The sequence below is a fragment of the Haemorhous mexicanus genome, chromosome 6, assembly GCF_027477595.1.
Source record: "Haemorhous mexicanus isolate bHaeMex1 chromosome 6, bHaeMex1.pri, whole genome shotgun sequence".
Taxonomy (NCBI): domain Eukaryota; kingdom Metazoa; phylum Chordata; class Aves; order Passeriformes; family Fringillidae; genus Haemorhous; species Haemorhous mexicanus.
Window position 1 is genome coordinate 55,829,535 of NC_082346.1, and position 12,477 is coordinate 55,842,011.

At 39.1% G+C, this 12,477-nt stretch overlaps 1 protein-coding gene across 6 annotated transcripts in view; it reads right to left on the bottom strand.

Annotated features, from left to right (window-relative positions):
- Positions 1-12,477, bottom strand: part of CDC42BPB (CDC42 binding protein kinase beta) — a 91,245-nt gene that overhangs the window by 60,075 nt on the left and 18,693 nt on the right. For all 6 annotated transcript variants that reach the window (XM_059850383.1, XM_059850387.1, XM_059850385.1 and 3 more), the window contains exon 2: positions 2,555-2,646. In XM_059850383.1, the coding sequence (XP_059706366.1) occupies positions 2,555-2,646 (92 nt within the window). The remainder of the gene's footprint in view (positions 1-2,554; positions 2,647-12,477) is intronic.

The window sequence follows — 12,477 nt, forward strand, 5'->3', positions numbered from 1 at the left end:
CTTTTGTAAAGTTCCATGCTTTTCCAAATGAAAGAGTATGAAACACATTGTTGATTCTGGCACTCCAAACACTATTAACACAAGTTTCCACTCAGCATTTGTATCTTTCACGCACCTTAAGACTTTGATCCAAAGCTAAGAAAGGTCATCCCAGCAAATATAAATTCAAGTCTCTTGAAATGCATATAAATACTTCATCTACTGCTGTACTGAGATTTCCAGCTGATCAATTCTTTAAGTAGAGAAGAGCATTTTTTGAAAAAAAGAACAGAACAAGCACTATGGAAAACAAGCCTTCCTTGAATATTGTACTGTGGGAAGGCATTCCTAACACTGACTCCATCTGCAAGACACTATAAAGGGCTCCCATTCTTGATAGCCAAAGCAATCACAAGTCTAGTTCTGAAAAGATCCAGAAACCTTTTCTAATCCTGCCAAAAGACAAACTGCCAAAATGCTAATCTAAAATTCTTCAGATATCAGTGGTCACAGTCACTATAGCAAGTCATTTGGCACAGCAAGAGCAGAACAACATCAAAGTATCCTGTGCTGAGCCTTCCCATCTATACTGTATGCAGCTCAGGAATTTTGTTTCTGACTGTATCTACCCTGATTTCCTGGACCAAACAGGCTTTGAAGCTGTTAGGAGAGCCAAACCCAGTGATTGATTCTTATGCACTCCTTGGATCCAAAAGGCCATTTGGTGCACATGTGGAATGGAAGTTCTGGTTAGTTTCCTCCAGAAGAAACCCAGCTCATGGAGAGTAAAATTCTCATGCAGAAGGTGGGGGCATTCAAAACTGTGCCACTACTTTGAACCAAAGCCCTAACAGAGAGACAGACAGGTACCCACTACTGTCTTGATTCTTTAGGCCTTTTATCTACTCAAAAACCTTCCTCCTTAGACTTCTTTTCTGGACTAAGTTTGTTGCTCTCAGTCCTCCCTTAGACTAACCAATATTTTCCCAATTATTGCTTTTTCCTGACAAACTTTTTACAGTAACTTTTTTTCTCTAAAATTTATGTTCAAATAATACTCAAGTGAATCACTCAAATAAAGTAAGTGATTTTCATGCAGTATTTCCATTACTCTCAGATAACACTTCCTTTTTTGTAACAAATATTGCACTCATCAAGTTCAACATCCACTGGAAAGCAAACTTTTGTCTTACAGGGCAAGATGTTATTGCTAATCTGGACATTTTATTAAAATGCTCCACTTCCTTCAGCAGTAGTGTTCATGATGATTACATGCAAACTACATGTTACTGCATCATTAAATGATGGTACACATGGAAAAATATTCTTGAACCATTAATTTCTGTCTTAGGTGTCCACTTTTCTCAAAAGCAGTTTCCGAAGTAGCTTAAAAATTACGTGGATATAAAGTCATTAGTTCACCCACCACCAAGTGCATATGCACACAGAAACCTCGTTGTTTTCTGTCAAGTAGGGTCCTGGTGTTTTTCTAGCTGAGTTTCTGGTTGCCCTTTGCTACCCCTGTCCCACATTCAAACCCTACATGAAAGAGTCTGGGGTGTCCAGAGCACACCACACTTGGAAGGAATGCCTGGCACGGCAGAGTCCTGCTCTCTATGGAGACAACAGGACATGGGGATCAGGAATCATCTCCTTAGCCATCAGCAGCAGAAGGTGCAGCTGAGTGCTCATGGGCTGAAGTCAGCCACTAATGGCAGTCTCTGCATTTCACTTTAGTGTGGCACTACTTCAAAAAGGTTTCCTGAAAGAAACAGAAGGGCTTTTTACTTCTAGAAATTATCTAGTTAATAACCTATTTTGCTGACAGCTATGACTTTAGTTACCTGTTCTTAAATGCTGAAAAGGTTGTCTTTGAGGTCCTCCAGAAGCCTCGGGTATCCCATGCCTGCTGTCTGTGAATGCTTTTGCCAGTGGCAAGCCCTACCAGGCTTGTGTGATTGATGAGACTTTCATCAAATATATTAAGAAGTAAAGCTTCAGTCCAGGGTCCTGGGACTGGCGAGTCCTCAAAACACAAGGCGTTCCTATCATCCCAGCATGATTCAACTTGCTGTCCAAAAAACAGATCCAGCAGCCTTTGATCTTCAAAGATGACAGGGAGCAGCCTTTGAGGCAGCCAAATGCGTCTTTCTGCATTACCAGATTGCTACAGAGACAGGCAGATGGGTGGAGCAGCCTCCACGCTCCTACCATAGAAGCAGCCTAGCTCTGTGTTAAATTAGAGCAGCAGTGAGCAGTACATATGGCAAGTGGAGAAGGGATCCCAAATTCAGCTGTGCAGCTGCTAGGTGGGACCACCCCGCTCATGCACACATCCAAGAGACACTTGTTTGGCTACACTGAAGTCAGAAAGCCAGTCCCAGAAATGGCACACCTGGACATTGAATAACCTGCTTCAAAGGCACCTTGCACTAGGTACCTAGCTATATCCCACATTTGAAAGTATTTTAGCACATCTGTGTGAACCTTGTGTCCTAAGGTAAACTGTAACAAGAAATCAGATGCACAAACAATGAAAGTTTTATTATTACAACCAAAAGTTAAAATCTCTTACCTCTCCAAATGCACCTCTTCCAATCACTTTAATAATTTCAAAGTCATCTCGATGGAGTTGCATTTCCTTTACCAATTTTGTAAATGGTTTTGCTGTTAAACAAAAAAAAAAAAAAAAAGAAGTAAGAAAAGTCAATTACAAAGAGAAACATCGCAAGCCAACCCATAAACTGAAGGTCAAAAATATTCATTGTATACCCGCAGCAATAGCAGATTTTCAACTATTAAAACTACAGAGGGGGAAAAAAGCTAATTACACTATTTAATTAACAAGTAACATTTTTTTTAGAAGTTGAATCACATGAATGGTTCTGCCTTGCTGCTAGTAAGAATATAGAGCAAAATGGTCTTTCAGAAGGATTTCCCTCCCTTTCTTTAGGGTTCTGTGAATCAGTGAAGGACCACGTGAAAGGGAGAGCTCATTCATTACTGCTAAACCCTATGGACAATCTGTCCTACCCTGCAGGCACTAGATTAATTCTCTTCTAAGTGGAGTGCAGCTTTACTTTTTATTTCAGCTAGTACCAGCTAAGGCTTTAAAAACCCAGTCTCAACAGATAGCTGTCTCTACTCAACAGCAGCAAAACCATTTCCCACAAGATTTGTGGCTAATTTAAGGTTTTTACTTTGAACTGTCTTTTCTGCTAAGCAACATTCACCAGATCTCAAATAGACCAAGTAGTGAAGGGCTGCAGTCTAAAAAGATGTCCAGTGATTAACTAACTTACACTTATTTTGTTCTGGTGGTCCCACATTTCTCAAAATATTTGGTGACTAAATTCCACTATACCTGTAGATCCATCAATTTTCTCCTCTCCAGATCCCATTCAGAATACTATATTTATTTCTATTACTATTGGATTAATATTTAGGTAGAATGTTTGTTACAAGTCATGACTCTGAAGACCAGATCAATAATGAAAAACAGTGGTGTAAGTGCAAGCAAACTGCACAAGGATGAGTTTGCACAAGCACAGCAGCAGTTTACTCTTCAAACTAAGCACAAAAAGATTGCTGCTCTTCACTTCATCACAAACACTGTTAGACTAAAAAGACCAAAGTTTTCCAATACATGTATTTTTTCCTATCTGCAACTGAATAAAATATCACAGAACTACTACTTGTAATTCAGCCCAGACTCCTGTTTTACCTCACCTTACATAATGATTAAGCTAGTAAGTTATAAGCCAAACAGAATTCCTGCAAGAGGGGTCACTACCTTAACAGCGTATTTCAGATGCTAACACAAAGAAATCAAACCTTACAACCACACAGAGATACAGAAGTCTGAACTGGAGACTGAAAATTTCATTATGAAGTCTAACCAAGAATGCCTGAAAACCTCTCAGCAAAAAACCATTAACTGCTAAAATAGTGAAGAAACAGCTGTACTGAAGAAAACTCATGCTGCTGCTTTGTACTTAGGAGGGTGTTACTGAAAGAAAAGGCTTCCTCCAGAAGTAATACCCCTTTCACTGAGAGTTTCTTGTCTATCCAAAGAATGAAATTTAAAGAATGAGACTCTGCTAGATTTTCTGCTAGACTCCCTATTTCAGCTGGGCAGAAATGCCAATCATGCTTTCCTCACCACAAGGTCACTGAGACTATTACCTCAAACTCAAAACAATTCCACTGAACCTCCCCAGCACCACTACCTCAAACCAGTTAGAGATCTGTACCAGTCCAGTCAGACACCTGTACAAGAAGAGAATACAGCTCTCAGCACTGGTATTATCAACTGTTCTGCAAGGTTCTCTCACCTTCTTCCTATCAAATGAACACAGATGGAGGAAACACAACTGCAGACAAGAAATAAACATGCAAGTTCCCCTATTATGGGTTTGCTACTACAGAATGCTGGGCCTTGAACTAATTCTGCAGAACAACAGCTTCTGTTACTAAAATTCAAGGGGAAATGAAATCTAGTATTTATTTCTGAAGGACACTAACCCAATAATAACTTTTGTTTTAAATAAATAGCATATTTTAGCAATAATTCTACTAAGTAAACAGAATATCCAAACTAGAGAATCACAGAATGATGGAAGGAATGGTCGGAAGGGACCTTTAAGATCATCTAGTCCCAATCCCTCTGCCATGGGCAAGCACACCTTCCACTAGACCAGGTTGTTCAGAGTCCCATCCAACCTGGCCTTGAACCCTTCCAGGATGGAGCATCCACAACTTCTCTGGGCAATAAAATAATTGCTTTAAGTATTAAAAGCTCTGCTGCTGTAAATTGATCACAAGCAACTTTCAAAGCCAGGAGACACAAATCTAGTAAATTCAAGCTGTCCTGTACACTCAAAAAAAAAAAAAAACAAAACAAAAACAAACCAACAACAAACAAACAAACAAACAAACACCCACCAAAAACAAACCACCACCACCAACAACAACAAAAAACCAAAAAAACTTATATCTTACATTTCTGCTGACTGGTGACAAAATATTTTATTATTTCATCTACAAATTTCTTGGAAATTTGGAAGTGCACTCACTTGGAAGTGCATCCAACTTCACACCACTGAAACTGGAATTCAGTTTAGAAATGTGTAAAGTTGTGTAAGAGCAAGTCAATTTGATTTGATTTGTATTTTAATATTAATAAATACGTATTGAGCAGAGCACATAATTAAGTTTCAGTAAACAGAAGAAATAGGGAATTTTCTAGAAATTGTATTCTTGAAGATGGAAGGATGAGCAGCCCTCATTTTCTTGACCAACATTTCTGATAAAACCTACAAGAGTCCTAGGTTGGTCCTGCTTTTTCCAACTCAATTGGTCAACTGAAGTACTAGTTAATAAAATCACTGGTTTAACATATGTAAATTAAAAGAAATGTTCACTCCTAGAAGGAAGTTACTGTTTTTACAAACCATTTGTGCACTTAACTAATGTTTGCTTTTAGTATTTAGTAAGTGTTGGTGTTTAGAAACACTGCAGCTTCAGTAGTCTCTGTCTTAGAAAGCACCAAACATGAACATTTGAATGTACAGAAAAATTTTAAAATTGGCAGGACTTCCCCTGAACTGAAAAAATCCTGAGTCTTTGTCAAGGCATCTAAGATTCCTTAAAAGTAAATATAACTTGAAAATAAAACTGGGTGTCAAGAGAATCTAATGATCACAGAGACTACAACAGCAGTTACAGAACAGATCAGAGCTCAGAGGAGGCAACAGACCAGTAATTTATTTAAACTGATATATACTTTATTGGCATTTTGAAGTAGAACCCTGTTTACACCAGGATGTGAACTGCTGCATTTAAGTACTAGATTCCACAATTTCTATCTCTTAGTAAGTTAAATCAAAAAATATTTCCAATTTGCATTCCTGCAGTTGTCCCAGGAGGCTGCTGTTCCTCAACTGCAAATATGCTGATCAGTAGCATGCACAAAACTGGCAAAATTGAGTGAGGGGAAACTTGCACCAAAAAGCATCAGAGACAGACTGTGCTTGCCAGAACAATGCCAAGTGATTTATCACCACCTAACTGGTAAAGAGAGATACAGCTTCTCCCTTTACATACCGCTATTTGATAAACAGGGAACTCAAACCAAACTTATCTCCATATACTGGAATGAATAATTACTTTTGATCCTAATACTGAAGGCAGAACTTATGATCTGGAGTTGATTTAATCCTTAATGAAAACATTTCATCCTGGCAAACAGAAGCATTAGCTGTACTAGGGGTTTTGTTGGCAGTGATTACTGGATTTTGTTATATATACACACTGTTGTCAGGGTAACATTAGCTGCAAGTAATTGCAAGAGTTTGTTTATTCATGACTGTGAGGATGTAATAAGAATTTGGGATAGACATTCTGTGAGCAGTATCTTTGTATGCACCACTGCCTTTTCTCTCAAGCTGATTTTGCATTATTGTACTTAATCTTGTTTGGAAGAAGGGTGTTTTCTATAACGCCAGGCAAGAAAAAAAAAAAAAACAAACCCAAACAATCAATTTTCAGAAGCCAAGTAATGTATGCTCTGAAGAAAATAACAAAACAGTAACAGTTGATGTTTTGATTCATATTGAGAAGTGAAATGCCAGCATTTATTTCCTCATTGAAAACCAGGGTACATGTTAAAGACATCATTCTCCACATACCAATTCTATTCTGATCATATTCTCTTCTTCAACTCATAGATGGGATTAGGATATTTTGCTTACACAAAAAATAAAACATAAATTTTAATAATTTCTAAACATAATTTAAATGCTTTACTCACAGGTAAATAGGTTTGTGATACAGGTTTGAGAGCTGGTGCATCTACACTGCAGTCAATGTGTATTATGCCACCTAATAGAAAATATTTGGAGACAGTTTCAGAATGACTGAAAGCTGCAGGAAGTGCCAGCAGAAATGATCTGACACAGCAGACTGGGCACTCTGCACTGCTACCCCAGGAATGGGTGCATGCTGGCCTCATATGTCACATTTCCTCTCATTTCTGAAAGCAGGTCAGGGAAGGATGCCAGTGTTGTCAACATCACCCTCAAAAAATAACAGGTCAACTCTTCCCACATGCAATGTAATTAAAAATGAGAAGTGTCAAGGTATGTTTTGAATTTCTACTTTCTGTTCATACTCTGGATCATTCCATTTATGTCAATAATTTACCATCTGGAATCACAAAAGCTAAAACCCTTACACTGCAATGGGCAAAAGAACAACCCGCAGGTTTATGATCACTGCTGCTTTGGTGGTGGAGTTACCCCAGGATTCTAACTTAAGGACTCGTCCAAATTTTCTTGGGCAGTACAGATTTCCAGAAATTCACAAAAATCACTTAACTGAAGCTGCCAAATGTCCAAGAATACCTGATGTTTTGTATCATTGGCAGCTCCAAGTTTTAAATGTGACTATGGCAAGAAAAAATACAGACTCGCAATTCAGGTTGAAAGGGACTAACTGGTCTTTAATCCAATCTCCTGCTCAAATCACAGTCAATACTGATTTCAGACCAGGTTACTCATGGTTCTGCCTGGTCAGGTTTCAAAAACTTCCAAGGATGGAGACTCCATGGGCTCTGTGGACAATCTATTTATATAACAGACTGCCTACACCAGATAGTCTCACAGTTGATGCTGTAAGTGATTTGGGGTTTAAGTCATTATATAACATGATAACAACATTCAGGTGGATCTACCCTGAAGGTATGTCCAAACTGTCTGGTCAAACACAAGCTCATCTGCCACCATGCTCCCTTTATCTCCTCATTCCCTCTACAAAACATTGTGGTAGGAAACTATGTGAATTGCAAAATATTAATGTCAGGGAAAAACAAAATGACGCAGATAACTGTCTGCAGAGCCATACTCCCACCAGGCAGATCCAGTATTTTATTTAAGATGTTTTCTGTGGAGGAAGAACATGAAAGAGCAGCAAATTTTACCATTTCCCTCAGCCATCCCTCAACTTACATTCTAGAATTCAAGTAACTTGTGTGCCCTTTGTGCACCCTTTTCAAAGAAACAGCACTCCTATGATATTGCTACTAAAACAGCAGGCTGGCAGGTTTAACAAGTTAGTGCTTGTATACATGTCTTGGGAGATACCCACACCCAGGTAGCCCCAACCTGCTTACTAAGGTGATAAATACCTGTTACAACCCACACTTGAGTTTTAAAGAAGTACAATCCTCTTGTATCAGATTGTGAAATTTCCCTTGTATTTTAGAAATGCAAATTTTTTTTCTTCTTCCATCCTATGCTGACTCCAGTTTTAATTTTTCCAAATATAGATCCTTGCTTCCCTTTTCCTGTGCTGGCCTGTTTCCTCTTACTGTCTACCTCTGTGAATGCTTTTTTTCAGTCTGGTTTCCTAAGGAAATAAGGTATGTGTGATCACACTGTTGGGCATTCTGAAGCCATTCCTCTCTCCCAGTACCTTTTGATCCCAATAAAGTCCCTTCATATCCCCTTTACCAAATTTCTCTGAAGTTGTCCAAAGACACAAAGTTGCTACAAGTTTTATTTCTAAAATGGCAGTGAATAGAAGACACCCATGGTATGACCTCTGCTCAGGGAAAGGCAGCAGCAGGAATAAAGCAGTCACCTGCTCAGCTGGCAGCCAGCACACACCCAGGTGCAAAGCAGACATACCTCACTGTCCACAGTTATGCAGGGACAGTGGGACAATACTGCACAGAAGAGGGAAGAAAGGAAGTGTGCAGCAGAAAAGAGAAGCTCATGCATGCAGTGGGAAGGGCAGGCAGTTATTCCACTGAGCCTAGTAAAGTTAATAAATACAAATTTACAGGAAGACAAACTTTACCAAAGTTCTGCTGTTTACAAGTCAAGGTGACACATTTGCTGCTGGGCCTTTGGCTTCTGCCATGCCCTCCCTCCTGTTTTTACAGCATACATACACACACTTCACTTTGTCTGCCTCTTGCCCAATGATCCAATTCTTCATCAGTCATTAACATCCACTGCACCAATGCAGTGGTGCAAGACTCTTGGTTATCACTACAATGACACAAACTCCACTGCCTTTAAAACCAGAGAAGCACAAGCTGGTTACCTCTTACAGGCCCTGTAGACCTTGCAAAACAGCCTGTTGCTACAACACTGCTTCACACACTCTCAGAATCCTCTTCATTCCCTGAACACGGCCAGCCAGTTTTACAGTGGCTGGTACTGTTCTCTTATAACAGTATCACTGGCATTTACAAAAATGCCAGTAGAAACACATACATGACACAATAGCAAGAAAGTCTGAATCTTCTTGAGGCTGATTTTTCAAGACAGAAGATGGTAACCAATTATTAAGTTAAATGTCAAATTGTTAGTCTTTATTTGGAATATAAATGCTGAAAAAGCCTTCAAGCTTTCTGAAGAACTGTTGCACAGAGGTATCCATTTGCAGCCAGTTATGGATTTTGCTTCATTTCATTAAAGTTTTCTGACATACATAAAAGAGCATCTGAGCACCTTCAATCAGACACTGTGCTGACACTTAACAGAACTATGAATTTGGTAACATTTGGATTCAATAATTACATGCAAAACCCCTCAAAGGTTTAAAAGGATAAAACCATTAATTTTAGGCCTAAACCGAGTGTTTGTAGCTTCTGCATCTTGCTCCAGCTTTATCAGTTACAGAAGAACTGATTCTGGCATTTGGCATTTGTACACTACTCTGTGATAACTGCATGAAAAATTTATCACCAAGCTAAAGGCTAACGGCACTGGGAAATGCTTTCAAGAAAAATATCAAGTAGTAGTTCTGATGTTGATCCTATTAGTGTTGCTAAATTTGCCAGCAGAAGAGCATGGCATTTACCTCAAAACATCATCTGTGTTCACTGTTATTCTTTTTGTGTGGCAAGCCCCAAAAGCAAGTGCCACACAGAAGGACTCAATCAGCAGCAATATGCCAGCTCGCTGATGAATGTTACCACAAACACTTAATAGCTGGCTATCTGCCTGCCCAGCCCATTCACAGTTTTCCGTGCTTTCAATGAAAGGACATCCAAGATAATACTCAAGGTTTGTACAGACAAACACAGGGAACACAGAGATGGTTTCCAGTAGTCCAAGTGACAAAATGCATTGACAGTTTAACTCCTGCCAAGGCCGTGTGTCTTTGAGAACTAAACAGAAACAGAGTTCTAGCAGGTGAGAGGAAGTAAGGGTTGGCTGACACATCTGAAGAAACACACCAAATGACTATTTGCTCTACTCATATATATGCCAGACCTTTCTTTGCCAAAGGAAAAATAATAGGTAAAATAAAAGCCACATGCCAATCAGACCATGGTGTGTACTAGTACTACAAGGGAAGCAAGTACAAGGAGAGGAGGCTTGTATTGATATCAGAGGGTGAAGCTCACTGCCCAGTTTCTCATTTTGTTCATGTTACTGTCACTGAATGATCTGAATTTAGGGAATTACTCCTTGGTTTCTAGAACAAATTCAGGCAGGGCTTGTCTTATTTTTTATTTATTAATATTTTAGCTGATCTTGGAAGATGAAATTGTTAGTAGTTAACACTGTTAACACTGAAAAAGAATGTGACTGTAAGTAGCATTGACTTTGGGAAAGCCATAAGTGAATTACTGTGCACACAAACCTGGTGAAGCTTCACAAAATGTAATATTTCAGGATACCACTGTCAGGACACAGGCTTTTTTAAGCAGGAAGAAAGACTAGACAAGAAGACCTGCACCTTTACAAGTACTCATAAAGGCATTTCAGAAGACACCCAGCAATTTGAGAATAAATTCTAGCCTAACTCTCATGGGAGAATGAAGAAAGCCCTTTGAGAAACAGTGCTCCTGACTGCACTTGGCAGTCCAGTTTTTCATACCTCTTTCCAACTTGCCACATTTGTTTGGGAGAGGAAAAGCCATGCTTCTCTAACCTTTTCCTATGGTCTTCCCTAAGATTCCCAACTCTTTCATCAAACTACATACCAACCATGGATTCCCTGGTGGTCCATCAGCCTCTTCAGCCTTAGAACCATCACAGACTAAAATACTGAGCAGAAGTCCAACAATATCTGCAAGTTGGTGCTTTCTGCAGAGACCAAAACAAATGGATCTTGCTTCTACTCAAATTTTGCAAGGTTTTCAAAGATGGTACTTTCCTTCCTCTTAAGTCTTGCTAGAAATCTGCAAAGAAAAGATTACTATTCCACAGTAAAGGAACTTTTCTGCTCTTATATAACAGTTGATATCCAATGCCTTCATAAGCCTAATCTTCAGTCCTTTTATTTTCCTCAAGATGATAGTACCCAGCCTGGAAGACATATGTACATCAAGCCATATACAGATTTTCCTTGGGACTGTCTGACATCCCAGACATTTGAGACAACTGAATAGGGAGCTACACGACAACTTCAATCCAAGAAATTCATTCTACTCCTGAAAGAGCTCCTCCTTATTCCTTCTCACCACACTCTAGTCCATTGTTTGGATCATCAGCCTTCATGTGGTATGACAAACAAGGAACTTTAACAGGCAAAAATTAGTTTGTCTATCCTATTCCACCCCCTCCCACCACACCATTCACCCAATGGGACTCCCATACAGCTGTGGCACTGGAGTCCCAGCCCAAGGCAGGGAGCAGGACGAGGCTGCAGAAGGGCAAAATAGGTTTCAGAACTGAGGTGAATGTGGTGTGGAGCATAGCAACCATGGAAGTGGCTACACCACAGCCTGCACCGCATTAGAACAGGCTCTTCAAAACACATGCTAAACTTTGTAAGAAACACCACAGAATGCACTATCTGTTTAATTTAGCTTTATTTGTGCCTCAGTTTTTCTATACTCCCAGTTCAGGGCCAGATTTTACAGGTATTGGAGAGGCCATTTAAGCCACAGCAAATGACAATCAGACAATGAAGCACATCAGTAATAGAAAAATTGATTCAGGGGTTTACATGAATCACTAGCTCCAAAGAGTAAAATTTCAATGATTCCATTTCTTTTATTCCATAACAACAGGGTAAATATTGCTAAAATCCACTTATTTTACTGCACGATGAACAATCTCAACAGCATAGTTAGTAATTTTTTTGTAGAATTGCCTGAGAATTACAACTGCTCAGAAAAAAATTTTGTATTTTTCAGATGGTTCCAAAGTAGAGATTAAGAAAATCTCAAATTTGAGCTCGCCCACATTTCAACAACATAGGATGAAACTATGTTTCATCAGACCTAGCACCTCTTGCACATCCTAAGAAATAAAACAATTCCAATCTGATGACCACATTGTGCTGATATAAGCATACATACACTTACATTAATTAAGCCACCACTTACATCATCAATGTATGAGCAAAGTTCTAGTTCCTGACTGCATGCTTTATTTCATCTTAGAAGTAAAACTTAACAGGAAAGCAAATATAGCTGTTTTACCAATCACTTACAGTAAATGCATGGGGTTTTTTTCTCCAGATATTCACAAA